The sequence below is a fragment of the Gallus gallus genome, chromosome Z (genome assembly GCF_016699485.2).
Source record: "Gallus gallus isolate bGalGal1 chromosome Z, bGalGal1.mat.broiler.GRCg7b, whole genome shotgun sequence".
Lineage (NCBI taxonomy): Eukaryota > Metazoa > Chordata > Aves > Galliformes > Phasianidae > Gallus > Gallus gallus.
Window position 1 is genome coordinate 31,979,601 of NC_052572.1, and position 27,842 is coordinate 32,007,442.

Here is a 27,842-nt window from a genome sequence, read left to right on the forward strand (position 1 = left end):
CATAAATGACTGCACTACAGTACCATGCTTGACAAAGAGCCACAAAGGCAATAATTAAACCGGCTAGCAGTTTCCAGCGGAGATCTGAACAATTCTGATACTATGCTGGCACATAAAACTAGGCCGTGGAAAGAGTTAAACCACAATCTGTTCTTTGTGTGGGAAGGCAATACTGCTCTGAGTAACCACAGCCCATGATAAGGCTTCATGCGCTTTCCAGTGCCACGCTTTTTTCCCCTCTCTTCTAACTACCAGAGAAAGTTTATTTTTTCATCTACAAAAGCCATCTTAAAACATTTAAATAAAACGCTATTAAAATTCTAACTTAGCATAAGCAGGAAGGCTGTGCGGTGCTAAACCTTTGCAATTAGTTTTAGACTAAATAAAGCAGATTTCCTACAGATCTTGAAAATGTTGACATCTGGGGTGAAAGGTGGGGCAAGGAGAAAGGCAGGGGGCTGAGGAGCTGCAGGAGAAATTGGTTTTTTTGCCCCAGTACAGTAATTATGTCTGAAACAGACCTCAGCTTTATAGCTTAAAATGGCAATGAAATTAATGTGCGAGTTGTACGCTAATAGAATACTGCAGACCCGGTTTTCATTTTTAAGGGGAACATGGCAGACTCCTCCAGAATGGCTTCATCTTCAGGTACTTCACATGCTGTTACCAGCAACAGCCAACAGCATTTTACATCTATGAAAATCACACAGAGACAAATTCCTGGTTTTAAATTCCACTCTCTGGTGATTGAATGCTTTCCTCTACAAAGGCTGAAGAATTAAAAATAAAAATATTTCAGTAAAAAGAAACACCTTTTTAAAGCCGTACTGAGGCTTTTCTTTTATAATAGCACGGAGTTCTAAATCTATAGATACATGTGAGAGGTTGTGAAGGAGAAACACAGCAAAGAAGATCCCGTTCTAAAGCAATATTATCGGATATCTCTGAGAGATTCATTGTGCATCCGGAGTCCTTCCAAATGAAACATTACTTGACAAGAAGAAGTGCCCATAAAAATGATCCTAAATGGAGATTTGCAATTCATCACACACTTTCTCCAATAAACCTCCTGAAAAGCCATCTACAGGATTTTATTTTTTTCCCCCCCTTAATATTCATACAGGCAATATTGGGGGCGGAGGGGGAGAAAAGAAAATAAAATAAAATTAAAAAAAAAAAAGGATTTTGATGTGGCACTCACCCATGTGCCATAGTTGCACTTGCAATTAAGTGATTTATGGAGGCAAGATGTCATATCCAACGGCTCAGGTGAACCATTCTGCACTGACCGCTTAAATTAACATGGAAGTTATTACAGGATAAGTATGTAGTTTGTAAATAAAGGGAAAATGCCCGTTGTCTAATTGTAGCGTAATGATGACAGATAGGCCAGGTTTTCCTTTTGGAAGAGGTAAAGGGGAAATGAAGCGCTACTCTCACATTTTCCACTCTGACAAACTTTATATCAGTTCATCCAAGTTTGGACTGAAGACCGTGCAATAAGTACACAAGGCAGAAGTCCAGGAATTTTACACCAAAAACTTCAGGTGCTCCATTTCCCCACATAGATTTTCTTTGTGCATAATGAAAGAGCGTATTCTGAGGGGGAAAAGAGAAAGACAACATATTCGGAGTTTCCTGGACCACCATAACATAAAAATAAACTGTGGTAAAAATATCACAAGAGCCCAAGCACTTGAAGGCATGCGGTAACTGCATCCTATCATGCCTCAGCAAGAGGGATGAATGTAGTTTACACTCATTCCAAAACAGGGGGAAAGGCGCAGACGGGGGGACGGGAAAAAGGACACTCCTCCCCCGGCCCCCAAATTACAGTGCTTTTGCTCAGTCTTCCTTCTTCCTTCAAGTCATTTCACAGCCACCGAACTTTTATTGGAACAGTGGTGGGCAACATCTGATTCGCCAGTGTCTGCCTTAACATTGCACTTCTGGGTTTGAGAGTTGTGCTTACAAGATGCTTCAGCGCTGCACTGCCACAGACCGAGCTGCGCTCCCTGTGCAGGCAGCCTGCTTCAAACAGGTGCTCTGTGTTTAGAACTTCTACCAAAATATTTTCCTCTGAGCATACACTGCCACAGTCAACATGCATCTGTGCAGAGCCTTCGAGACCGAGAACACAATAGAGAGAGAAATTCCGGCAGCGCTCTTTTAACTCGGCTGCAACTCAAAATAATGGAAAGCGTGCATTCTCACGCTTTCCCACCGCAACCTCAATTTTGTTTTAATCTCAGGGAAGATAATTTCAAAAATGCTCTCCCGGCTCTGAACAGACAGATAAAAATTCCAACCTAAAATCAAACTGCTGTGATTTTGCTGCGTGCATGTGCCTCTACGGGTGAACCGCTTCTGCGTGGCAGATGCTGCAGCATGACTGTAACGTGTAAGGCAGAAGTTATTAACACGCGGGGGCCAGGAACTGCTTCCTTATACCTACGGCTGCAGAGTGCAATGCTGTGTTTCTGCGCACGCCAAAGTATGGCATTTTAACAGAGATCTGCAGAGTGAGGAAATCTATTGCACCTAGGAGCCCAATAAGCGAGCATATGGGGGAAAAAAATGTCACGAGAGCAGAAAAGGGCAACGTGAGCCGCGCGCTGTGCGAGAGGTGGTGGTGGAAACGTGTGCGCTCTCAGTGCGAAAGCTGCTGCCTCAAGTTGTACTCTGAGGTACGCACTCCAGAGCAGAGATTTTGCTGCCTGACAGTGATTTTGCAGGACACAGCCCACTCGCCATTACTTTCCACTAACTGAAGATTCCACCATAAGTGAGTATTTATCGACGTCTACCTGTGAGCGTACGTCTATCTGCTACACAACGTGCTTCCTACACGCAGCACTTTTTCTTTTCAAGGAGAAATACTCCTGCAGTGCTCTTTTCCAGCCTTGCTCCACTGAAGCTCACGTTTGCTCACTGAAAATATCCATATCTAAGTCAATCACGCTCAGATGCCAAACAAAATATAAACAATAAAAAATGTGTCAGCCAAAAAGCTACAGGACTGTATCCAATCACTGAATAAGCCTTATCATTGTTTCCATCTCCATTCACAATTTATGAATACTTCAGTCCGTTTGAATTACAATGCTTTCTAATTGTCGAGTAACTTAAATCATATTTATTTATTCACCGTGCAGCTATAAGCGCGTTATTGGCCGCTTAATTACGGCGCGCACGAGACGTTACTTTCGCACGTTTTCTTCTTCTTGAGGTATTTGTCGCGCCAATGTGGAAGCAAGCAGTTATCACTTCATCAGTTTACATCACATCCTCCTCAGACAGACTTTCACAAAAGCTCCTGAAAACTGTCCCCTGGCTCCGCACATAGGATTTTCCCTTCGGAAAACGCTCCGGGGCCGCGGCGCTCGCTTCCCCTGCAGCGCCGGCGCCGAGCGCGCTCCGCGGCCTCGCGAGGACCCTCCGCCGGCGGCTCCCGCGGCCGCTCAGATCCTGTGGCCGGCACCGGGCAGCGATGGGGGCTGCTCTCGGAGCTCCCCCCGCTCCCCGGTGACAGCCGCGGCCCGAGCAGCGGTCCCGAGCGCGGCGCCGGGGGGGAGAGATCCCGGTGCGATGTGAGCGGAGCGCGCTCGGCCCCGCGCTCCGAGCTCGGCCGCTGCAGGCAGCGGAGCTCCTGAAGTATCAGGCGCGGTTACCTCGCGCCGCAGAGCGCTGAGGTTGTTTTTTTCCCTTCGGTCAAAGACAGCACTTTTCCTTTTTAAACCCTTTAATTAGGCTCCGCGCGCGCCGCAGAGCTGAAAAGAGAGCGGATCGCTTGATTCCAATCAAATCAATACTTATCAAACCCGCTTTTTAGCGCAATTACGCTCATTTCCCTTCCGTTAACCTTTGACTCGCTGTGCGCCAGCAATTAACAGTATTTGTCTGCGAGTGACACTTTGAACGGATCCCCCCAAAACAATGGCCTGGTGCAGTCCATCCCCCGAATCCCTCCTGCGAGCGGAGTTTGGGTCCGAGGAGCGGCACAACCGCGCCTTAACCCGTTACAAGTGCTGCAGTGACTCACGAGCAACTCACACATAAATACAGAAAACGCGTGAAAATAAATAAATAAACGAGCAAGTAAATGAAATAAATCAAAATGCGTCTATACCTGAGTGAGACAGATTGGAGAATACATCATGACTTCGCTTTTGCAAACGCGCTGCCCGGAGAGCCCCTAAGAAAAAGCCTCAAAAAAGGAATAATTTCATCTGTTCATTTTACAGTCATCTGAGACTCGAGGAAGATGAAATCAATCAGGACGGGGCTCTGCCCTGAATCACCACAACTCCACAACAAACCCCAGTCCTCCTTAAATAGCCAAAGATTCAAGTTCACTCCGTGCGCTCGATTTCCCGGGGTGAAATCCAATCTACACTTTTAACCCTCTTGTAGTCGGCGCGCAGAGCCGTGCTTTGCTGCTGCTGCTGCGGCGGCGGCGGCTGCCGGCGGTTGTTTTGCAGATGAGGGGGGAAGGACTCGGGCGGGGGGGCGGGAGGGGGGGGGGGTGTGGGCGGGAGGATTTTTTTTTTGTTAGGCTTTTTTTTTTTAATCTTTTTTTTTTCTTTTTTTTTCTTTTCTTTCTTTCTTTCTTTTTTTTTTTTTTTTTTTTTTTAAGAAGTTTGGTGGCGGGTTATTACGGCACTGTCACCACGCTCTCGAAAGTTCAAGGTTACAGCGCGGAGCAGAGCAGGAAAATCGCGGAGCGGCGGCAGCGAAACTCTGCGCGGCGGCGACCGCGCGTGCGGAGCGATCCCCCGCGGCCGGAGGGGCCTCGCACGGCCGTACCGCTCGGGGCGCCGCCTGCGCGCTGCGTGCCGCTCCGAGCGCCGCGCCGAGGGGCCGCTCCCCGCTGTAATGAAAACGATCTCCTGAAATGCAGGCGATCGGTCCCCCCCGCCCAGCTCTCTCCCTCCCGCCCCGTGTGCCTTCGCGCCGTTTCCCCTTTCCCCTTCTCTCTCGGCTCCCAGAACTTGGAAGTTGAAAAATTCGCCGGTTACACCCTCCGGACCCCGCTCCAGCTCTCTTCCCAAATGAGACTTAAGTATTTCTTTTTTAATTATTTAATTACACAATCATCGCTTACACTCCTCCTCCTCCTCCTCCTGCACACACATTCCAGCTCCGCCAGATCCCCCTCCCCGGCCCTCCCTATTAATCACCGCCGAACGCCGCAGAAGGACCCGGCGCGCTTAGCAAACATCCTTCATTTTCCCTCTCCTCTGCCGGGAGAAAGTTGCGGCGGGGGGCGGGGGCCGGGGGCGGGCTGCCATCTGCAGGAGGTTTCTCTTCCTCCGCCCGCCGGGCGCGATCCGGCGGCGGGCGGGGCGCGGGGGCGCGGGGACGGGCCGGGGGCAGCGCGGGGAGGGCTGCGCAGGAGCTGCGGCTCCGCGCGGGTGAGGGAGAAGGGGAAAGGCGCCGCGGCGGGGAACGCAGAGCTGCCCCCGCGGTGCGCTGCGGGGCCGGGGACGGCCGTGCTCCCCCCGGCCCCGGAGGGACCGCCGCCCGCCTCCCTCCCTCCCGAAGTGCGAGTTTGTTCGCGTCGGGCGTTTCGTGGCGACACATCAAGGAGAGGAGGCAGGTTCAAGTCAACCATGAAATGGTCACTTTTTAACCCCGTCCTGTCCTCATTAGGGAAATGCTCAAACACAGCCCATTTTCCAAGAGGGCTCTTAATGAGGGGAGCTTGCCAAGTCCACCAGCTGCAATCCCCATAAATTTACAAACCAGAAGGAGAAGGGGGATGGGCGGGGAGGCAGAGCACCCTACAGCCAGGTACTGCCACAGAAACGGCCCCAGCCCCGCGCTGGACCCGCAGAATGCATCCCGTATCCCTGCAACTCCGGCTACACTCGCGCAGCCCCCTCAGTTCTGCAGGGTTCCACCGACAGCCACGGCTTTCCCTTTCTACAGACCACATTAATCAGTGACGGGTTCAGAGCACGCACTGGGCAAGCAGGGATGAGGCAAACTCGGGGTTAACCACAGTGAGCACATATGTTTTCCTATCTGGTGTAGAATACCCCCAAATCCCATCATCTTTCCCTTCACCCAGACACTGCAGAAGGCTGATAACACCAGCCCTAAATGCCGGAGTTTCCCTTTGAATAAATATTCAATTTAACCGGAGTTAATTTACCATAAAAGACATTCCCCTTGGCACAAACGCACCAATGTCCTTGAGCACACCTCTCTGCACGCTCCAACTCTTGCACAACACTGCGGACCTGCTATAAAACCGCAGCAACTCCTCTGCAGCCCCCTCCTCCTTTATAACCCTCCATGAGGGCCCCACCAGCTGCACACATTTGGGAACAAGCCTCCCCTTCCCAGGTAGGGCTTGCAGAAGGCCGCAGTTCCTCCCCCAGGTGGAGACCAAGGGATGTCTCTGCACTGAGCCCCATGCACTGAAAGCAAGAGCTGTGCGGCCAAGTCATGGCAGCGATGGGAGCCAAGCATGACAACCCAAATGGAGCATGGAGTGAGGTGAGGGCTGACACCTCTGCTGCAAGAGGTGAGGTCAGGTTTGCACCCCACTGAGCAGGCCCCTGGGTGCTGTGCATCTCTGCCCAAACAGGACAGAGGTATTGAGCTACAGCTGGGATGAACAGAACTTGGAAGTGTCTCCTGTATGTCCCGTAGGAGGCAAGGTGGGCACTGCTGGAAGGAGGCAGCAGTGGGCTCACACCAGGCTCCATTCCTCCTAGTTAGTCCCAGTGAGAACCCACACAGAAGGCAGTGTTTGCCTTGGTACAGTGTGTTCAAGTGTGCACACATACACGCACACACACGGTTCCTTCAAAAAGAAAGCAAGCTAAATATTCTCTTGAGAGCAGGGGGAGATCTCCATGAAAATGATTAAAAAAAAAAAAAAATAGCAACTCCACATTGCCTCCCTGCAGAGGTGCATGAGCAGATACGGGTAGACCCGGAGAAACGTGGTGTAACGCTGCACAGTGGATGGGCCTTGGCTGCAGGGAAACCTGGTGGAACGCAGTTTGCATGCCCCCAAGTGCCTGCGTGCAGCATCTTCCCACCCAACCCACCCACATCCTTTTCTCCTACCCCTGGGCGCTAACACTGCTGCTACAGTTGCCAGTTCTCGATCCTTGAAGCTCCCGCCGGGGGACAACTGCAATTTTGTGTTCACTGCCAAAGCGATGCCAACCTCCGTGTGATGCTTGGAAGTCCAGCCATTATTTCGATGCTGGTAATTAAGGAAATAAATCTCCCCCCCGACCTTCCCACTGAGAGCTACCAGAAACTGCTCAGTTCCCTTGGGCTGTACGAACCCGCCGGGCTGCGGGCACAGGGACACACTGGCACAGGGGCACACAAGCACAGGGAGCCGCCCCAGCCAGTGCATGAGCAGCCCCCACAGGGCACTCCCCCAGCTCAGCTCACCCCACCCAGATGGGGAGAGAGTGCCGGGAGGGCTTTCGGCAGCCCCACCACCCAGCCCGGCTTCCCCAGCAGTGGGAGTTCTGGTGCACCGCACTTGTATGGAATGCTTGTTTTTAACTCCTTGGTTCACAGCCTTCACAAACTGTACCAGCTGTTGGAAAGGGGCATTGCCCTTGGACTTCAGAGGTAATGACGTTAAAGAGTGGAAAGGCCATTGACACCCTTCCCAAAGCAGAGTTTTGGCTGGTGACCTTTGCCCAGACAGCCGCTCACATGCTCTGACTTTGGAGTGCCAAAGTATCACCGTGCATCAAAAAATATGGAAGGCGGCACTGTTAATGCTGAAACACACAACCTCATTTTTTACAGCTGGGCAAACGAGTCTGCTATCTGGCCATGCATGTACTGAACTTCTAGGAAATTGTGTTTTCATGACAGTTCCAATAGTTCCTTTGCAAAAGGCAGAAGCATTTGGTTGAGACATACGACATTAAATCCAAACGATTCAGTGTCAGAGAAACAGCTCCAAATTTTTTACATGAGGCCTCCAACAGGCACTGCAGATCTTTTTATTTCTAGTTTAAGAGCAACATCATTAACTTCTTTTTCACTCTTGGTCAGCAAACACAGCTCACAGACATACGCATGAGATAGACAAACACTTGGGTGCATGCATAACTTCATGCAGCACAAAGAAAGTACAGTTTACGTCCACTGCGTGTAAAAAACACAACCCAAAGCGGCCGTATTGTCACAGAATCACCTAACAGTCATTCTAACTGCACAAACAGATTTCATGCCTTGCAAGGCCGCCTGTGCCATCACACTGAACTGCAAAGCTCCACACGTGTATTATGACCGCAGCCTTGGTCAGTTTTCTTATGTGCAGGGGCAACGACTGCTCATACAGATGCGTGCACACAAGAAGTGGAGCAGCAAGCATTCAGGGAGCACATGTAACAGCAACGGGCTAAATAAGCAAACTGATAACACGTTGGTTTATGAGGTCTTGATTTATGTCATATGCAGCTGAATTTGTAAGGCATTTACGGTTCTTTTCAAATGCAAACAGCAATCAGCAAAACTTCTGAGTTGGTGGAGTAAAGCACCTATGTATCTTCCTATTCAGTAGCACTTTTCTGAGTGATCAGAAGAAACGTACTCTGTATACAAAGTGAGTATGGTCAGACACAAAGCATGCACGTACACAGTCAGAAGCAGAGCACTGCTGGCTGAGCACAGAAACTCGAAGGGAGTGCGCTTGACCTCTGTCTGCATATGGTCGGATGGGGGCTGCAGTACTCGAGCTTTCCACAGCTCCCAGACCAGCAAATGAAAACATCAAACCTCAAGTGTAAAGCTGTGTAAACCACAGCGTTTTGGGTTACACAACTGCGCAGTTTTTGTCCTCGCTGCGGGTCATGTTCTCAGCCTCACAAAGGCACGGAAACCCTCTTACCCCAGTACAGTAAATTCTTACCAAAAAAAAAAAAAAAAAAAAAAAAAAGGGAAAAAAAAAAAGAAAAGAAAAGAAAGAAGAAAATAAAAAATCACGTTTGCTGATCTTAAATCAGCTCTGGACACACACAGACCGCGGCAGCAGGACCCAGTCTCGGCCCCTCCTCTCTGCGGGTCCGTACCACTTCCCAGCGCCTCGGAGTGGGGGAGGAGAGGCTGTATGTGTACGTCTGCCCAAATCAGAACTGAAAAGCTATATATATATATGTATGTTTTTTTTTTTTTCTTTTATGTGCAATTCAACGTTAGGAGCAGAAGGGCAGCAGCACGACCGCTTCAGAGAGCTTTAATCCTGTGTGTTTTGGCGCCTTTTCCCTGCCAGCTACTGTACTTTAAAAAAAAAAAAAAAACGAAAAGAAGGAGAGAAAAAAAAAAGCAAGCAAGCAAGCAAGCTGGAGATGTTGTCTGTCCCGTCTGGAGCTCCGCGCAGCGCTCCCAGCAGCGGCGGAGCGCCGTGCTCCCAGCCCTCATAGCCATGCAGAGCACGGCTCCCCGGCATCCCGTGTCCGCGCCGAGCGGCTCCCCGCCCCCGCCGACCCGGGCTGCCAAGTCCTCACACACTCCGCATTCAACCACAGCTTAATGGATGGGATATTGTGCATTAAAATGTGGCCCAGACACACAGCCGAAGGGAGGACAAGAGGGAAAGCAGACAGGCGCACACACACATACACACAGGCACGCAGGAGAAAGGAATGAATTAAAATACACACGCAGGTCCCACAACAGAGCGGCAGTGAAAAGGGGCGGCGGGGAACAAAAGGGAACCCTCCAAAGTAACTTCAGGAAGGAGGCAGAATGCCACCCGAGCACTTCGCCCTGCGGCACGCAGAGCGCAGCACGGGGGCTCAGGCGGCCCACGCAGCCCCGTACGGCGCGGCGGTGCCGTCCCCATCCACGGGCATCACCGCGGCAGCGCCGTGCCCATCTAAAGGGCACCTCCACGGCGCCGCCACTCCTTCAGCACGACACACGGACACCGCGGCCCATTAAATCTGAGCACCACCAGCCACGGCCCGAGAGAAATAGTGCATTAAAACGCCGGTAAACAAACAGTATCTAAGGCAACAAGAGGAGGGAGAGCGGAGCAGCCCGCGAGGTACAAGTAAAGCGGCATTTGCATTAATCTCTTCCAGCCCCGGGCCGGTAGCTGCCTGCCAGCAAGGGGGATGGAGCAGGAAATGTGCCAAGTTCAGCACTTTTGGACGCAAACTCCCATCAACTGATTCCTGGCATAAAAGTGTGACCCACATACAAAAGCTGCCAAAAAGGCAAATCGCAAACACGCCGCCGCTTACACCTCGCCCCGTATACACGGAGGCGACGGCAGCACTTCCGAGCAGGGTGCAGCTTAGAAGCCGCACAGCCGCACTCTGAGCCGGCAGTTACGGCGGGACCGGCCAGGCCGGGCGCAGCCCGCAGCACGGAGGTTTCACCCCCCCCGTGCCGGTGTCAGAGCCGCCACACGCAGCGCCGGGCCGCTGCCCGCGACGGGCCCGCGCTGCAGATCTGCGCCCGTCTCAAGGGCTCCGGTTTGGTTCGGTGCTGTCGGGATTCCCGAAGCGGCTTTCTGCCTTTAGTTCGTGTTTATTTTCCTCAATCGAAATCACCCCTACACGTCGCCGCGCTCACTCGCACCCGGCCGCCGCGCGCCCCTCCCGCCGCCCCCGGGCCCGGCCGACACCGCGCGGCCCTCCGCTTCCGCCTGTCGGCTGCGGTGCGCGGCGGGGCCGCCGCTCTCATTTGCATAGCGCCGGGTGGCAGCCAATGGCGGCGCGCTGCCCGCCCGCCCAGCCGCGTTCCGGCGGCCTCGGCTTGGCGCCCTCAGAGCGGAGCCCGTCCCGCGCGGCTGCGGGATGCGTGTGGTGCCAAGGGCCCGTGCTCTGGCCGTAGCGGGAAGGGAAGGGTTAAGCTGCTTGCAGCCGTGTTAAATATATATATATATGTATAAATACAGAAATATTTCAGCTTAGCCCTCTCGGACCGCACTTGGCGGGAACATTTCTTCGCACGTATCTCTATAAAGCGCCGTGCAGGCCGCTTGTACAATCCCGTGCCTTCAGATGCCCGTTAGAAACCACCGCCCGGCCCTGCACAGGGGACGGATCTCACGTCCAGAGCTTCCTACAGTATGAAGGCCCTCGCCGTGAAATAAATAAGTCTGCGTGAGGCAAACGTGTGCGGAGAGCCCTAATCAGTCAGATTGCACACGTATTCCTTCCTGCTAGACGCTGCTGGCCAAGCACGAGCTCTAAAGAACCTCGTAATTGCTTGGAGACCATTGCTGGGAGCATAGGGGCCTCTCAGGAAGTCGATTTTCTTTTGTTTGATTCAAGAAAAACATTCTGAGCTGCTAAAAAATACAATCTCCTCCTAAAATGAAGCACAAATTGCCATGAAATTGGGGAAAAAGAAGGGGGAAAAAAAAAAAAAAAAGTAGCAGCAACAGAAGCATACGCTTCCAGACTTCGGAACAATGACTGCTGAATTCTCTTCTCTTTATTCTCCTGATTGTTTTATGAAGAAATCGAACGTAGAAAGAAAAAAAAAATGAAATTAAGGCTCTTTTATGGCCAGTGAATGGAGGCAGTGATTGTTCGTGCTATGAACAACTCCACGCTGTGTAGCGTAGATGCTGTGAGCTGTACAGCAGCCAGCCAGTCGCGGGAGAGCAGACCTTTTTCCATGCCAGAGGGGATCTGTGGGTGTTGATTTATTTTACTTCTTCGCTCTTGTTGTCAGAGGATGCGAGTTCTGAATCAGAGAGTCACAGACAATTAGCGATTCGCACTGGTCATCAACACTCACCAGAGTTTATTGCAAGAACTGCGGTGATATTTCATCATAGATTTCCGGGCTTTTTGTTGGTTTAGGTTTAATTTTGTTATTCTTGTCATGACTGCTGCCAAAGATGCGAGTGCTGGTAGACAGGCAGGCCCGCTGCTCTCCGCAGCTTTCTGGTGTTGTTGTTGTTGCTTGTTTGAGCCTGTGCATTTGCTAAGCCCAACTCTGCCGCCGGTTTAGCAACTAATCGGAGCTCCCCGTGCTATGTCGAACAGGGAGCAATGGCAGCCTGGAGAGCAATAGGTGTCGTAGCCTGAGCGCAACGATGCTGCTCAAAGCTGTAATAGATGCTCTGCTTATCGGAAGCCTGCACTGTTTGTCCTAGGAGAACTTTGTGAAGACATGTTTAAATGCAAACGTTGTATTTAAACATATCAGATTGCCTTTGATTTCTCACTCGCGTAGCACCGGTATGTCTTGACTACAGCCTTCTTTTCTGTGGATGTAATCAAAGGCTCGTGTGGTTTGTAACAGGCTGAACTAAGGTTCTGTTGATTCCGGATTTTTTCATCTGTGGTTTTGTGTATGCAAATACTGATAACACTGAATGCATTTACACTGGGTGAAATAAGGAAATAAAATAAGAAAAGAGCGTAAATAGCCTTCCTCTATGGATAACTGTTGCATTGTTGCATGCAGTTTTACCTGTCTGGATCTGACAGGCAGCAATCCGAGGAATTCACTTCCAGAATTCCTGCTAAAATAGGCAGCAGGCAAAAAAATAAAACATAAAATTGTTTGAGACAGAGCAACATTTTCAATTTTTTTTTTTCCAAAGATGCTAATAAATGCAATTTGTTTTATTAAAACCTCTGGTTTTGTTTTCAAGGTTTCCTCACTGCTGGCAGCACAGGGAAGTGAAATGAGTGAAAGAGGATCTGGCACACGGACAGTTCAGCTGTAAAGCCTGAGTCATAGGCTTGCAATCAGAGAACAAACCAAGCAGATAAGGAGCACAGTGAGTGCCCGCACAGCAGGCAGGGTCCGCTTGTACTTCAGCTGTGTGCAGAAGAGGTGCTGCTGTCCTCATGCATAGCAAGGCAGTAAGGAAGGTGGGTACCTTTGGCTACGTGTTCTGTTCCACAGGTGCAAAAAACTGCTCCAGCCCCACCAGCTTTCAACTGGGGACTCCAAACTTTTCACAGAAAGAATACCGTCCATAAAAAGGTGCCGCCTGCTGCTCCTGCAAAGACCCATTCGTGCCCATCTGAGCAGCACGCCATAGAAAATTCACCATTTGCACATGTGCACGACAGTTGCTCATTATTTCTGAAAGTTCATACTTCTGCTGTGCTGGTTCGCGTATACTGCCGGCCCCACTGAGCCCCCCACATAGTTTCCTAGCAACTAGATAGAAATATAACTCTGAGCTTGGCACCAGCAGAGCAGATTCTGCCGCTGCTTTCCCCCAGGCACACACTGCGGTCTGGGATAGAATGCACTGGGCAAAGAGATCAGGGCAGCGCAGGCCAGGAGTCTCCCAGGGGCTGGCATTAGTCATTCCTCACACTTCCACACGAAGCCTGGGGTTCCCGCTCCCCGAGGTGGGGACACGTGCTGCTCAGTCCTGCCTTACCCGTGCATGTTAAGCAAGGGGGAAGTCATGGAGATGCCACAAAACCTGATCTAAAGTCCTTGTCCCACGACAATCTGTAACAAAGCTGTTACTGACTGCAGCAGGCAAGAGTTTTTGCCTTGGATAATACAGCAACACAGGTTTCAGCTGCTAGATTATAGTGAGAGGAAATGTGGCATGCACAGTTTTAGTCAATAGCGAGTCCACTTTTCCTTGTCTAGAGAACAGCTGGAGAGTCCCGATGCACACCGCCCTTTTCTGCCTCGCTCACAGTCTGCCCTTATGCACTTCTATTTGTTTAATCCTCTGTTGAAGTATTTCAGGAGCACAATCACTGCTCTGCCGCACCACCACATCATCACCAGAACAAATTAAGAAGAAGAAGGTTAGGAGATTATAAACCGGAGATTTAAAAAAGTAGAAAGTCTCTTCAAGGCTGCCTTCGGCTCTTCAACTGTCTTTAGTAATACAGTACAGGAAAGTATTACTTCTTCCCCCAGATCCTTGCCTCACTCAGTACACAAGATTGCTGAGGAACTGTAACATCATTGTTTTTAATAGGAAAAAAAAAAAAAAAAGTAGCTGAGACTTAATGGTAGCATTTAAATGGCATACAGAGCCTTTTGAGTTCACACCTCATTAAGGTGCACAGGAAGGGAAGGGGTGCACATCTTTGTTGTTACTTTTGCCTCGCAGCATTTTCAGCCATGCTATGTGAACAGAGCAGCAGCACATTAACTGACTTTGTAACAGCTGTATTTTTGTAGCAGATTTTTTTTTTTTTTTTTTTTTTTTGAGTTTAGAAATTGCAGAACATTGTGAAATGAAGCCAGGGCAGGCCCTTGGAGGACAATTATTCTGGTTTCTTATTTTTTTGCAAACCAATCTACCAGATCTAAGTCTCCTTCCTGCTCCAGTTAGAGGTCTCTTTCTACTGAACTTGCCAAATCTCTCCTGTTTATGAGATCGTCCTAGAGCTCCCAAATTGATGTGGCAAAGTACTTCCTGCTGTGGAAACAGACGTGCATACATGTGCTTGCCAAGCCCACGTGTGAAAGTGTACCTGAATAGCTACATATAACCTGTACTCATGTAACAGACTCTTTAATCATCTTACAGTTAACATAGGTGATGATTGGATTTGGTCCTGGGATAGTTTTGGTGCTAGGATTTCTGACCTCATCTTCTAAGGCCATTAGCACTCCTTGGTTACAGGGTGTGTTCCAAAGCAGTCAGAGGAAGAACTTCTCTGTTCCTCCCGAACTCCTATGAGAAAGCACTTTTATCCCACTGACTTACGTGACGGAAGCAGCTCCAGCTCCCCACTTTCATTTCTGCCCTATCCTCTTGGGTCAGCCTGGACCCGGATCAACCACACATGAATGTGGAGTTAAGCATTACTGCAACAGGATGCAGCGGAGATTAAGGAAAGCAGCAAAGGTTGTTTTCGTGTGGACACCTTACTGTCACATGAGGATTTCAAGGAAAAATAAAACATGGAGGAGAGCTTATCTGTGCTGATAGGTACTAATGTGGACTGGCAGACACCTGTTGCATGCTGAAGATCTCTGGGCTCTCTACATTCACACCAGAATGACACCTTGTCCAGAAGAAAGCTACTGTCTCAGCATATAGTCTTGGGACATTCAGAATTTCTGCATGAACAAAGAAGTATGCATGAAACTTTACCAGAAACATTCCCTGACCGTTGTCTCCAGGATCTGCTCACAAGGGTAGAAACCCCAGCTCAGAGTGGATGATTTTATGCCTGGCAGCATTTTCTGCCAGATTTCTATAGGTCTGTGTTGTTCTGCTGTCAGCAAGACAGTGGAGGATCTTAAGGTAGCAGAGATTCTTAACATGATTTATGCCCTTGTTCTTACTGCTTACGTGCTTAAAATAACAGCTAATATTTGAGATAATTGACTTTACATGCTTCTCTGCAGTATTGGCAATTGTGGATACTGCACTTTACCTAACACGGAGAAAACCTGTCTATCTCAGCCTGAAAGACAACACAGACTTCCATAACACAGAGAGGAAAGATGACCAGCATGATGTCCTAGAGGTGACAGTTACCAGCTTGAACAGCAGGAATCTAATTCCCTCCCAGGAGTATGGACGTTGCTAAGATATGCTTGTCATTTTAAGAAATCCATTTTGCTCTCTTCATCCTGGCATCTCTGCAACCAGCAGAAAACCATACTACACACTCTCAGCTGGAAAAGAGTGGTAAAGTCTGAATTCAACAGGCTAAAGAGAAAGGACAGTCCATACCTAATCGCTTATGGGTTAATTGTGAAATGGTATGAGATACTGCATGCTCTTCCAACACCCATAGATTTGTTCACTGTCACTTTTTGATAAACATAACAGACATTCCAAGTGTTTGGAATAATTGTTTACTAGTAACCAGGTTCCCAGCTCAAAGATGCATTATGAAGGGGATTTCAGATTATCTTCTTAACTCACTGGAAAGAGAATTCCCCATTTCAGGGGAAATGGGCTGAAGAGTCATTCAGGGATGTTAATAGGAAGAGGTTAGTGAGGAAAAGACAAGTAACTTTCATAGGTGTAAAAAAAAAAACACTGCCACTGTCAAATCAGCAGTGTGTGAATAGCACTGGTAGGGAGGGGGCTTGTGAGCTACTGGAAGTTTGGTCTGGCCAAGAAGCCTACTGATTGCTAATATTTTAAACTTAAGAAGCTAAGGACAAAAACTAACATCTTGAGACGGGAGGGGAAGAATCAAAGCAGCCATTGACAGGAGGCTAAGTTAAAGTTTTGCAGAGATTGTCTCGTTTATTTTCTCCTTCTCTCCCAGGATGTGGGGTTCTGAATTGGCAGCCTCAAGGAAGACAAATTCCACAGCCCTGCATAGATATTTTTACCACATACATGCATGGTGGTCTGCTGTTGGGACTTTGAGAGGATGTTCTAAGAGTATCACTGTGACTGCTGTACTGGTGTGAATGCTGAAAGGAGCATTCACTGGCTACACTGATAATCCCATTTTCTTTAAAAGGTTAAACAAATCTTTAGATTGAAAGTATGTATTTAGAGAAGTGATAGAGACCCTTCAAGACTACTGTAGTTACCACTGTACAGGTGCACAGACAGGTGTCCTGTTGCCATATTTTGTTGAAATTGCAGTTCCTCATTGCATTTATAATGGCACACTCTGAAATTAACATAGGTTTTCCCTCTCTGAACGTCCCTTACTCTCAGTGCTGATTTTGCTTGCACCTACCAAAATTACACTCCAAACCATGATCACATCAGGAGGTAACCAAACCCTTTGATGAGCCTGGCGCTGTCAAGAGCTGGTTAACCTCAGCAGCATGTTCAAGGTGAGACAAGCACTGTAAAAATTGAGTGAGCTACATGACAGAACACATGTATAAGCCACAAGTGACCCGAGGTAATTTCTGCTGCACAGAAAAAATGCCACAAGTAGGAAGGAGTGGACAATGAAGCCCAGGGAATGCAGAATGACACTGCAGAGCTACCTGACGCGAGGGTTTGAGACTTCAGCAGCAGTCACTCCTTAAAGTGAACTTCTCAGAACACATTTTGAAATGCAGCCCATATCCTGTCTATAACCACAGCTGGACAAGCAATCCTGGCTCTCAAGGACATTTAAGTTTAAAGAAAAAGAAAAAAAGAAAAAGAAAAAAAAAAGATTTTAAAGTGTTTAAGCTAAAATACAAGCCCTGCTTTGTACTTTAAATATATACTGAGTTCTCTAAAAGGCTGGGTTTTGTGCTTGTAGGAAGATTTCCTCACATTTAAAGAGTTTTTAACTAGAAACAGGAAATTTGAGTTCCAAAGGAGACATTTTCTGAAAGCTTTGAACATATGGAAAACAAGGTTATAATGGGACTTCTCTGTTGCTTAATCATAGCCTGTAGTTCTTTGAATACTCCGAATATAGAGATACGTGCACTCAAGATAATAAGACTATTAATCTTTCTGTTAACCGGTTGAACTGATTAACGAAGTAATATATTTCGCAGTACAATATCCATTAATGCAAGCAAGTGGCAGAGCAGGACAGCACTCAGCTCTTGAGGAGAGGAAGTGGAGAAAGTCAGAGGAGGATGTGACTGCCAACAGCAGGAGGTCAGTCTCAGCCAAGAACAGCCCTGGCAGATTGGGATGAGCAAATGCAAGCTTTGTTAAAAAGAGTGGTACTGGTTGCTAATGCAAAAACAAAGCACAGCAGATCCCATCTCTTTCTATGTCTTCCCAGTCCCCTCACCATCATCTCAACCATTAGCCCTCCCTGTTGTTCTTCTGCTTCTTATGAGCCAAAGAACAAAAAATATGTTGGAAGCAGGAGGAGCTGAAGCAGCAGGAAGGTATGTGAAGGTCACGGAGGAGCCTCCACGAGACTCTCCGGTGTGTGGAGGAAAGTAATGTGTGAGTGTCTACAAAGAAGGTGACAGAAAGATCTTACCGCCTATAAAGAGAAGCACTACACATATTTCAGAAGAGTGTGTTTTACACATAGGCTTGTATTCATGCTGGCTGAAAAAAAGGTTGAAGTGCAGGTTGGCAGATGGAGGAAAAAACAAAAGTAGTGTTTTCCCATTATAAAGTTATGTGTTATTCTCTCCTTTATCAGTGCATGCAGGATCTTGTTTTCCTGGTGGATTTATTTTCCCTCCCCAAATCACATCCTCTCATGTTTTCTGTGAAATTTTGTCTGATAAGTTGCCTGGGAAAGCATAGGATTCTTCCTCCCTGATATGCAGCATGCCTACAGCTCTCACGGTTTTGGTTTAGGAATGGGATCTGTGCAAATGTCTTCCATCATTGCTCCCATTTTTAAGGGCCGGCTGTGGCAGCAGCACAGGAAAGAGCTCATGCTCCATCTGCACCAGAAAAGCTGCACCACATCCTAGCTCCTCTCCCTGGCTGAGGTGAGAGGAGTGATGTGAGGGCTGAAGCCTGGCTATACCAGCAGGCCTGGTGTCACACCTCAGCCAGCCACAGCCACAAAAGGAGCAGTGCTACCCAGCCTGGAGCCAAGGCTGGGCCCAACGCAGCCCTGACGGCAGCCACCAGGCCTAGGGATGTCTCTGTTCCCATGGCACAGCCCAGGCTGGAACACAGGGACAGCAACAGTCCCTAGAGGGGCTGTGAGGAAGGCCACGGCCGCTGCTCCTCACCCCACCCCTGCCATGCCATGGCAGGAAGGCAGAAGCAGACACAAAATGGTGGGACGAGGTGGCATCACTGGTCTCCTCTCCTTTCTCCACGGGGGGAGTGTATGCACTGCCTCTTACTTCTCCCTCACCTCCCTCCCCCCCCCCCCCCCCCCCTTTTTTTCTTCTGTTTGTTTTAATTTTATTGTATTTCCTATGCTGCGGGAGAGAACCATGGCCAAAAATAATGCTGCCAAGCTGAGGGATTGGCACTCGCTGCCTGAAGCCTGCAGCAGCATCCGAGGCTTTAAATAGAGCCAGCCCTGGCTGGGAGCTGCTCCTGCAGGACTGGCAGCTGCGGCCCAGCCTGGGGGACACAAGGCAAACGCAGCCCTCCCCCTAGAAATAACTCTGCAGTTACCAGAGGTCTGTCACCGATGGAGCTGGGGTGATTCCACGGCCCCCTGCCAGGAGATTCACACTGTGCTGTGACCTCCCAGCCCTTTCTTTCAGTGGGCAGTGGCACAGTCAGGGTGATGGGTGGCAGCTCCCAGCCCCGTTTGGCAGCCACGCACAACAAAGCTGCCCCCTGCAACTGTGTGAGGTGCAGGAGGGTCCCACAGTCAGCCTTCCTGTAGCCTGCAGTCTGCAGAGCTCTTCAGTGGCTGAACACCTTCCCCTGACTAGTGCTCAGCACACAAGGCAGGCAGAAACTCTTGCAAAGCATCAGTGCCGAGCTGCAGTCTGCTCCTCACTCCAGTTAAATCCTTCCACCTCCTTCGCCTCCCAGCCCTCATTCCCTCACCCCCCAACCGGTTTCTACCTCACAGCAGCCACCAATGATGGTGCTCCAGGGCTTCCACCCTGCTCTCCCGGTGCAGAGAGCCGTGGAGGCTGGCTGAGGGCTCAGCAGGAGGTCACTGCCAGCAGCATCTTTCAGCACTGCATCTTGCGGCCTCTCACGGCTTCCACTTGGCACCCTCACCACAGACCAGCTTGGCTTGTCCGTCTGTGCTTTCAAAGGCTGCAGGCTGGAAGTCACTTTCTCCACTTACTAGCTTCATTTCCTACCCCCAGCTTTGCTTCCTCCCTCCATCTCACAGATCGTGGACCCTCATCGGTGGATCCTTTTCTCTGTTTCGTCCCATTCCCTCGACTCTTGCTGCTGTTATTCTGTGCATTGATACAACTGGGTACTACTCAACAGCGTAGGAAAAAGCAACACCTGCCATCTGATACCAATGGCTTGCTTAGGGTGGACTAGAAAGCAGCGAGCACGAATATATAGTTAGGATACAGGAGACATACATTGGCCATTTCTTCTCTGACAACTGCGTGTCACTTTTGCAGCAGACTGCAGCTCCCTTAGCTTTATCCATAAGGACAGTCTTTTGAGGACAGTGACATAGACCGGGTAGGGGTGCTGCCGCCCCTGAGCTAAAGAGCCAGCAATGTACTGTTCTCTCCTTTGATGGTGTACACACACAACCCACGGTGAGCACAAGGAAATGTTGAGTCTATTAGGATTCACCCACTAGCGGGGCAAAAAGGCCCACAAACAAAACCAAGCATCAGCCCTTCTCCAGTGCCAGCTTAAGGAGCTTTAGGAAAGTTCCTGCTCGCAGTATCCGATCGATAGAGCTGACTGATCGATCGGCTGACACTTGTGAGGGACTAGTGTCAATTTAAGCCCAAAACTGCGACCGCGGAGCCCCCTCCCGCTGCCGCCCGCCCGCCAAACGAGCCCCCAGCCCGGTGCTGTGCCTCGGCCCTGCGCTCCCCGCCCGCGGAGCCGCTCCAGCTTTTGTCTCCGTACGCTGCCTTCTTCCTTTCTCTCTTTCCAAACTTTTGAGCGCTCACTCTGAGCTGTATTTATAGAGCTGGAGCCCACGGCTGTATTTTTCCTTGTGCCTCCTTTGGCTTGGGCTGAAGTCACTGGCAGGGAAAATAAGAAGGAGGCAGGCGGGCGGGCAGACGAGCGAGAGGACAGAAGGGAAAAAGAGCCTGAGTCCCGCAGACGGGACCTGGAGGGAGTCCGGGGTAGGCGGCGGAACGTGCGGGACCCTTTTCCCGCTGACGAGCGAGAGGTAACAGCGGAAGGTCTGGCCCCAACTGGCTCGGCGGGGAGAGGGAAGCTTCTCGGGGCACGGGCAGCTCGGCATGGCCGCCCCGTCCCGCCGAGGGCACTCGGCGGCAGCGAAGCGAGAGAGCCCGGGGTCGCGCCCGGAGCGGATGGGGGCTACGCGGCGCTCGCATGGCCAGGTGACAGCACCGTGCCCCAAGCCGCGACCCGCGCCGCCGCCCGCCCCGGCCGGGACCGCGAGCCGCCGCACCGCCGCTGGCGGCAGCACCGGGGTAGGCGGCGGGCCGGGGCCGGTCGGAAGGGCCGGGGGCGGCGGGGCGGCGCGCGGAGCCAGCCCCGGGGCAGCGCGGCGTTCGGCGGCCGGAGGGGCTGCGCTGAGCTGCGCTGCGCTGCCCTGCGCTGAGAGCGGCACCGCTCGGCGGCTGCGGGCTGCCCCGCCGCTGTGGTGCGCTGAGCGGTCCGAGCTCGCCGCAAACCCCGCGCCCCCCCGCGAGAACAGGGAAGGGATAGCTCCGGGAATGCAGCCGTGGGAAAGAGAAATCCTTCCCTGCCTGCGGATAAGGTGTCTAGGGGACTAAAAGCGGGGTCAGTTTGCTTTCTTCCCCCCTCTTTTTTTTCTTGTTACGGTTTCTTTCCTCTAAAGTACGGGCGCTCGGTTTTTTTCCGCAGTAAGGACGCTCAAGTCTCTAAGATGGCACCAAATCTCTCAGCAAAGCGGGCAGTATAGTTGCGTTGTTAAGCATTTTCCTCGCCGGCGTGCACCACACTGACACTAATGTCAGAAATGAATGTCAAAGTAACTCTGACATCGTTAGACAGCCCGTTCCGCAGGTAAGCAAAAACAAGTGCAACTGCGGAAGGAGGTTTTTTTTGGGGGGGGTGGGGGAGGTGGGACAGAAAATGAGGCGCTCAGGTTTGGCTTCTCGTGCAGAGCGGCGGGAGCCGCCGGACTGCACCTCTCTGCACCGTTCAGCGTATTATGGCCGTGTTCAAACTCATTCCAGTGCGCCCTGAGGAAGGTACAAAATTAGATTAAAGCTCCCAGCAGCGCATCAGGTCCCGCTCTGAGCCTCGGCTCCGCACTCAGGCTTGTTCACGTCGCCGACACTTCAGAACAAAACCCGGCTACACTCAACGTCTCCGGGCAGATTTTTCTGTTTGATTACATTAATAATTTAATTTCTATTTCCTACCGGCCCTTCCACGTGGGCAAATCAAACCCCCTTCCAACATGGGTGGGGGCTGTTATTTATAGCTCGTTCGCTGGAACAAAATGTACCAACACTCCCTCCTTTGAATCTCACTGCGGTTTGACTGCACTTTGATATTTAAGACCGTCGGTTTTCCTTGTCAAACTACCTGCTATAGGAAATTGCTCCCTTCGCTTGGCAAATCACTCTTCACAAAGGTAGACAGGAACATTTGCCTAAGGAAAGAAACGTTTCTAAAACGTTCCAAGGACAGATCCACATTAATAAGCTGGTAAATCTTCTGTAAGAGCTGCCCTTACGGTAACTGTGTGCAGAGTTCTCCGTAGCGCTGCGCCCAGCTACCAGAATAAATCAGAACCGAGTAAAACGCTGCCATGCCTCCTCGTCCCCTTGACAGGGATATTTCTTCACCGCTTGCTGGGCAGATTTTTGGGAACTCCACGTGCACCTCATGATCAATACAAAAATCCGGGTCCGATTTTAATATTGTTTAAATATCCCTGCTGTCCCTTCCCAGCTGCAGTTCTGCCCTGCTGCTGCTGCTTCAGCAAATGCATACTTGTTAAAGTGCTTCTAAATATTTCCCTCGTTGTCTGAGAACTTCAGCTGACACCACTGCCACCGCTGTGCCCTTTGAAAGAAAAAAACACGTTTCTGTATTTTGAGCTAAAAGCTCAACAAGAAGCTCAACGTAGGAGCAGGGAAAAATAAATAAATAAATAAACAAAACGCTAAGAGGGAACAATGCAAAGTAGTTGGGATAGAGAGAGAGAGAGAGAGAGAGAGAGAAAAGCCTCAAACGCTTCTGTCAAATTATGCCTACTAAAGACTGAATTACAGTAATTCAGGCTCTGAAAACCAGCACCCTTGGCATTACAATGACGGACGTGTTTTGGTGTACGCACAGCTACGGTGTGAGGTGCCGAAACGCTAACAGGAGTTTCCAGCTCCATAGATGTAGGTCTGGAAAGCTCCCCTGCCACTTTGCAGGGACATCCGCACACGTTGGCGAAAGCGCTGCGGGGAATAATGCCCAACCACCGCGATCTTCGCGACCGACGGCATCCTCACGTACAGTGCCCTCCGCGGCCACAGATCTGCGGCTAAACAAACCCAAATGAACAAAATAAGTGCAAACCAGGCTTCTTCCTGCAAGGGACTTGAAATGCATGTATGAGGAGCGTATAGAATAAAAGAAAAGAAAAAAAAAAAAGTGTGTTTTCAGCTCCAAATCGCTGCATTAACAGCAAGAGAACAAGATCAGTATACCTGACAGAAGGGGGCAAACTCCTGTTCGGACAGCGATTGTTGTATGACAAGAAGCAACAACTGCTTTGCTATAAAAACAGTGTTTATTACGAAGAAACCGAATGAGCAGCCATCCAAATAAATACCCCCTGCATCCAACAAGTGCGCGGTGTTTGTGATGTTTTGGGTGCCGCTGACCTTTCTGTCCTTTTAACCATTACTGTGTTTTTGCTCGCCGTTATGAACACTGTTTTCCAGTTGTCCCAATTTCAACACTGCTTAACACTCCTAAGCTGCACGGAGAAATAACAGAAAGGGGTATTTTTTTTTTCCCCCTGTATATGCGCGTCAATAAATTCAATACGTATTCTTACTTCATGTTTTCATGTGGTTACACGGAGCCCGTGCAAATAATAGCCTCCAACTCCGCCGTATTTATGGTGCATCCTATTGCTTATCCCCGGTCCTTGGAGAGTGGTAGCACATTCACCCTGACAGGTGGGGAAAAGCCACAAGAGCTTAGCGGTGGCATCGTTCTTCAAGTTGGGAGCTTTCTCTTTGTATCTCTGTGATTTGTGCCTTTTTTTTTACTGTAGCATCCAGACGGACCGGTTTATTTAAAACAAGTGAACTCCTTGGTAACGCACGAGCAGATGATGCCCCGCGCACGTACGGAGCCTCCGCGTACCCCGTGTATGTGCGGACCCGCGGCTGTCCCGCGACTCTGCGCCTCGAAGTGCCGGCACCGAGCGGGGCTGCAAAATACAACCAGCGCTACTGAAAGAACGGCGAGAAAGCAGGGGGCGAGCAGTGGGGCATTCCTCGCAAAAGCGTCCCCAGCCTCGCTCAACAAACAACTCCTCCGCCAAAACACTAAATATGAAGTAGGAAACCCGCAAACAAAACGAGAGGGATACTGCGGGGGCGGCGGGCCGGTGGCCAGGCGCTGTCTGCCCGCAGCCTCCCGCAGCCGCGCGGTCCCTCAGCCCCGGAGCCCCGCAGGCTCTCGCAGCCCCGCCGCGGTCACCGGGCTCTCTGCGTGCCCGCGGATCGGCCCTGCGGGTTCCGCGCTCGCCGGCTCAGATCCGCACCTGTCCCCGTTACCGGGGTCCCGCACCTCCCGGGCACCCTGAGGAGCGCGGGCAGACGCTGCGCTGCAGGCTTCCCCGACCCTTATTGAGGTTCTCGTAGCTTTTACTCATTTGCTTTCAAATGCGGGCGGATTTTAAAACCTTACTGACCGAGCTGGGAGAAGGGCGGCGAGAGGGTGGCAGGGACGCCCCTCCTGCACTCTTAACAACCAGCTGCCGCTTTCCTTTGCCACCCATACCGCCGTCACCCGGCCTCGGTGGGCACTGTTTTCAAGTAGGTCCCAGCTCTCACCTCTTTCGGGAAAAAGAAAAAAAAAAAAAAAAAAAAAGAAAAGAAAGAAAAGGGAAAAAAGAAAAAGAAAAAGAAAAAGAAAAAGAAAAAGAAAAAGAAAAAGAAAAAGAAAAAGAAGAAGAAAAAGAAAGAGAAAAAGAAAAAGAAAAAGAAAAAGAAAAAGAAAAAGAAAAAGAAAAAGAAAAAGAAAAAGAAAAAGAAAAAGAAAAAGAAAAAGAAAAAGAAAGAAAGCCGTCTAATTGGGTCAGAGCCTCCCGCTGCCACCGAGCTGAGGTCGGGACCCCCCCACGGCCTCTGCCGCAGCCCGCGGCGCTCAGAGGTGGGCCCGCGGCTCCCCCGGGCCGCCCTCACGCCCGCCGGGGTCGGCTCTCGTGTGACGGAGCTCCGCTCCGCTCCGCGCCGCTCCGCGCGGCCCCCGCGCGCCCCCTGGCGCCGCCGCCTCCGCTCCCGCCGTGGGACGCCGCTCTCGGCCCACGCGTGGGCGCCGCGGTGTGACGGGGGCGGCCCCCGCCCCGCGCGGCGCCCGGCAGTGACAGTGCGCTCGGCCGCAGCCGGGACGGCCGGCACCCACTCTGTCCTCTGCGGGAGTCCGCCCGCGGGGTGCGTGCCGAGCGAGACGACGTGCCGTGCCGACAGTAATGACAGCCTCGTGTCACTGCAGCTCAAGTTCCCCGCGCTTCCTAAGCGCTACGCAGTGACAGTTAGGGACGCGAATCTGCGTTAAGGCTGCAGAATTCACCTCCTGTCTTAGTTTAGCGGGGTGTGGTGAGTGCTGTTCGTCAGGAGCACTGCGTGGTTATTCTTCCTTAAGCAAAGCAGGAAAAAAAAATATGCTCTGTGCTCTGTGCTGTCACCCTGGCAGATTTACCATCAAGCCTGATTCCTGCAGCGTGCAGCCCTTCTGCAGAGCTGTCCGTGTCTCGCTGCCTAAGCTTTGCTCCATGCCCTCCCAAAAGACACATCGCTACAGCGAGATACTGTTTGCTATATACTTTACATTCCCCCTCCTCACCCCCCCCTAAGATTCGTAACCATCTAACATCAGTTGTTTATGAGCCATCGCATTCCTGTTTATCTCAGCCGTTCAACCTTGTCTTTAAGATGGCAGCTGGGTTTCCAGCATCTTCCTGTTTGAGGAAACAGAGCAGCTAACGCCAGATGCCTTTACCTCTACAAGGTGCAGAGTGTGGAGTTTCCCATCTGCACTTTGCTTTGGGCAGAGGAGGTTGGCAGAGCTGTGCAGCCTACCAGAAGGGAAGGCATTGGCTCCTACAAGCAGTTGGGAAATGGCACACAGTTCTCTGGTTCCTACGAAACAGCAGAAATTCAGAGGGAAGGCTTTCCTTTCAAGTCCTTTGCTTGACTCGTATGTGAACAAAACAGATATCTTCAGGCATAAGGAAACGTAAGGCCTAACAGGGAAGGATGAAGAACCTAAATTTGTTGTCTTGAAGAGAAGACTGAGGGTCAAGCATAGCTGCAATGGTGACAAGCTATCCTGAACATCCCCGGCCATCGGGAATTTTCCCTGTGCCTCTGGGATCAGGAGCACATACAGCACCTTCAAAAGCAACAGGTGGGGGAAAGGTGGGGGAAAGGTGGCTCTTGGCTTGCCTGCTGTTGTAAAAGTGATGTTAGATGTTAGCGACACTTAGCAGAGCTGGAGGCCACCACTCAGCACAGTAGCCCTCCCGGTGCTGCTTGTGGCCAAGGTGTGCCTTGCAATGTCTCTGTTAATATCCTTCCCTTCATGAGCTACGCGTAAATAACAATGCCTGTGCTGATTACTGTCGAACAAATAAGAAGCACTACCCACTGTGAATCGAGGTCTATCCCACAGAGCCCAGCAAGCTTGGCTGCTGAGTAGCCGTCACCTCGTCACAAGGACAAACTCCTGGATCAGCTGCAGCAACACAGAGGGCCATGAGAGGAGGGAGGTTCTGAAAGGGTTACTCAAGGCTTAGTCCCGCGCTCAAGGCTCCACCCAGTCTGGTAATGGGGGATGTTCAGCACATATTTCTGGGCTTAACTCACAGTATCTTAACATTACCCCTGGGATGAAATATACCCTCTTTTATGAGCTCAAGAGTGGTAAAATAAGAACTTTGGTGAAGTATGCAGAGGTCATCCTAATTCATGAAAATGAAACAGGTTCCCTCCAAACATGATTTACTGTGTTTTGTTACCATATTTTTGGACTGCTATTATTTTCTATACTTAATCTTTTATGGGGTTTTTACGGTTTTGTTAAGCTGGGAGTTCATTTATAGGGAACGTTCTTCTCTTGCTCCCTTCCCCGGTCAAGGCCCTAATACGTGAAGTCTAGTTTCATTTTTATTTCTTGCTTTGCGGTTCACCTCGCAGAGAACTTTTAGATTCTGGAGGAAAAGAACCTCTCCTACAGTGGCAGCACGGGAACCAAAGGGAAGGAAAGCAGCAATCGGGGGAACTCCAGGTGAAGCAAATTTAGAGAGAATTGCACGACGCTGCCACGAGGCATTCTGACAGCATATCCTTGCCTGCTGTGGGAGTTCTGCAATTCAGTTCTTTAGGTCCTCTTCACACCCACACCCAAGAACACCGACTGCTGAGTAAACAGACGTGATGGTGTAGACTGCAAGATTATTTATCCTCAAACACTGAATCACATACACTGCCCCACTCTGTGCCCGCAACGGAATAGACTGTAAGGCTACACTTTTTCCTCCAGTGTCCAAATCTACTGCACTTAAACAACAACAACAACAAAATAGATATAAATCCCTCCTTTCTGAAAGGGGGAGATGCAGAATCCACAGGAAACGAGGGTGATGAGCTCCATCATACATTAATAGAAATAAGACTGGCTGTGTCATTGGCTTGTGAGTAAAGCTCAAGACTGAAGAACCACAGCAAGTTCTGTGGTGATCTACATCTGTGTTTGGCAGAAGCTTTCTGACTTGCCCTCAGGGAAAAAAAAAAGTACTGCTGTTGTGAAACAAATCCCTGCATCATTTCTGAAAAGGCGATCAGAATTAGGAGGTAACTGGTCCTTTATTTTGGAGGCAGGCTCTGCTGAACAGCTGATACTGAGCAGAAGGAGATCGTTCAAACATCTGTCTATGTAACAGAGTTGGAAGCCTCGAAGATGATTCCACATTACTGTAGTTACAAAGAAAAATGAGCAGGCTGATTTCAGGGCAAACAATTAAAAATGTTTTAATTCTTCAACGGCACAGGATTTTTCACTAAGAAACAAGCATGTGCTTTCAGGAATATCTTTGTCATTTCGTCCCATCTGTTAGGTACATAAGTATCGAGAGCACTACTCTTTTTTTTCAGTAAGAAGTTACGAAGGTTAGCGTGTCACCCTTCTTTTCATTACGGGAAGGAAGTGAGCACTAAAAATAGATTAAGGATATAATCAT

The 27,842-nt window shown here is 50.2% G+C and overlaps 1 protein-coding gene and 2 long non-coding RNA genes across 14 annotated transcripts in view; 2 read left to right on the forward strand and 1 right to left on the reverse strand.

Annotated features, from left to right (window-relative positions):
- Positions 1–27,842, reverse strand: part of NFIB (nuclear factor I B) — a 269,957-nt gene that overhangs the window by 170,320 nt on the left and 71,795 nt on the right. For 8 of the 12 annotated variants that reach the window (NM_001396749.1, NM_001396750.1, NM_001396753.1 and 5 more), the window contains exon 1: positions 4,130–4,304. The exons of the other annotated variants lie outside the window; for them this stretch is intronic. In NM_001396749.1, coding sequence (NP_001383678.1) covers positions 4,130–4,159 — 30 coding nt within the window. In that variant the 5' untranslated portion in view covers positions 4,160–4,304. Of the gene's footprint in view, positions 1–4,129; positions 4,305–27,842 lie in introns of those variants that run through there. 12 annotated transcript variants of the gene reach the window in all.
- Positions 10,758–15,447, forward strand: LOC124417528. The gene is made up of 2 exons (XR_006932475.1): positions 10,758–11,641; positions 12,614–15,447. It is a non-coding gene; the product is annotated as an uncharacterized LOC124417528 (long non-coding RNA).
- On the forward strand, positions 20,479–23,425 carry LOC124417527. The gene is made up of 3 exons (XR_006932474.1): positions 20,479–20,597; positions 21,263–21,424; positions 21,525–23,425. It is a non-coding gene; the product is annotated as an uncharacterized LOC124417527 (long non-coding RNA).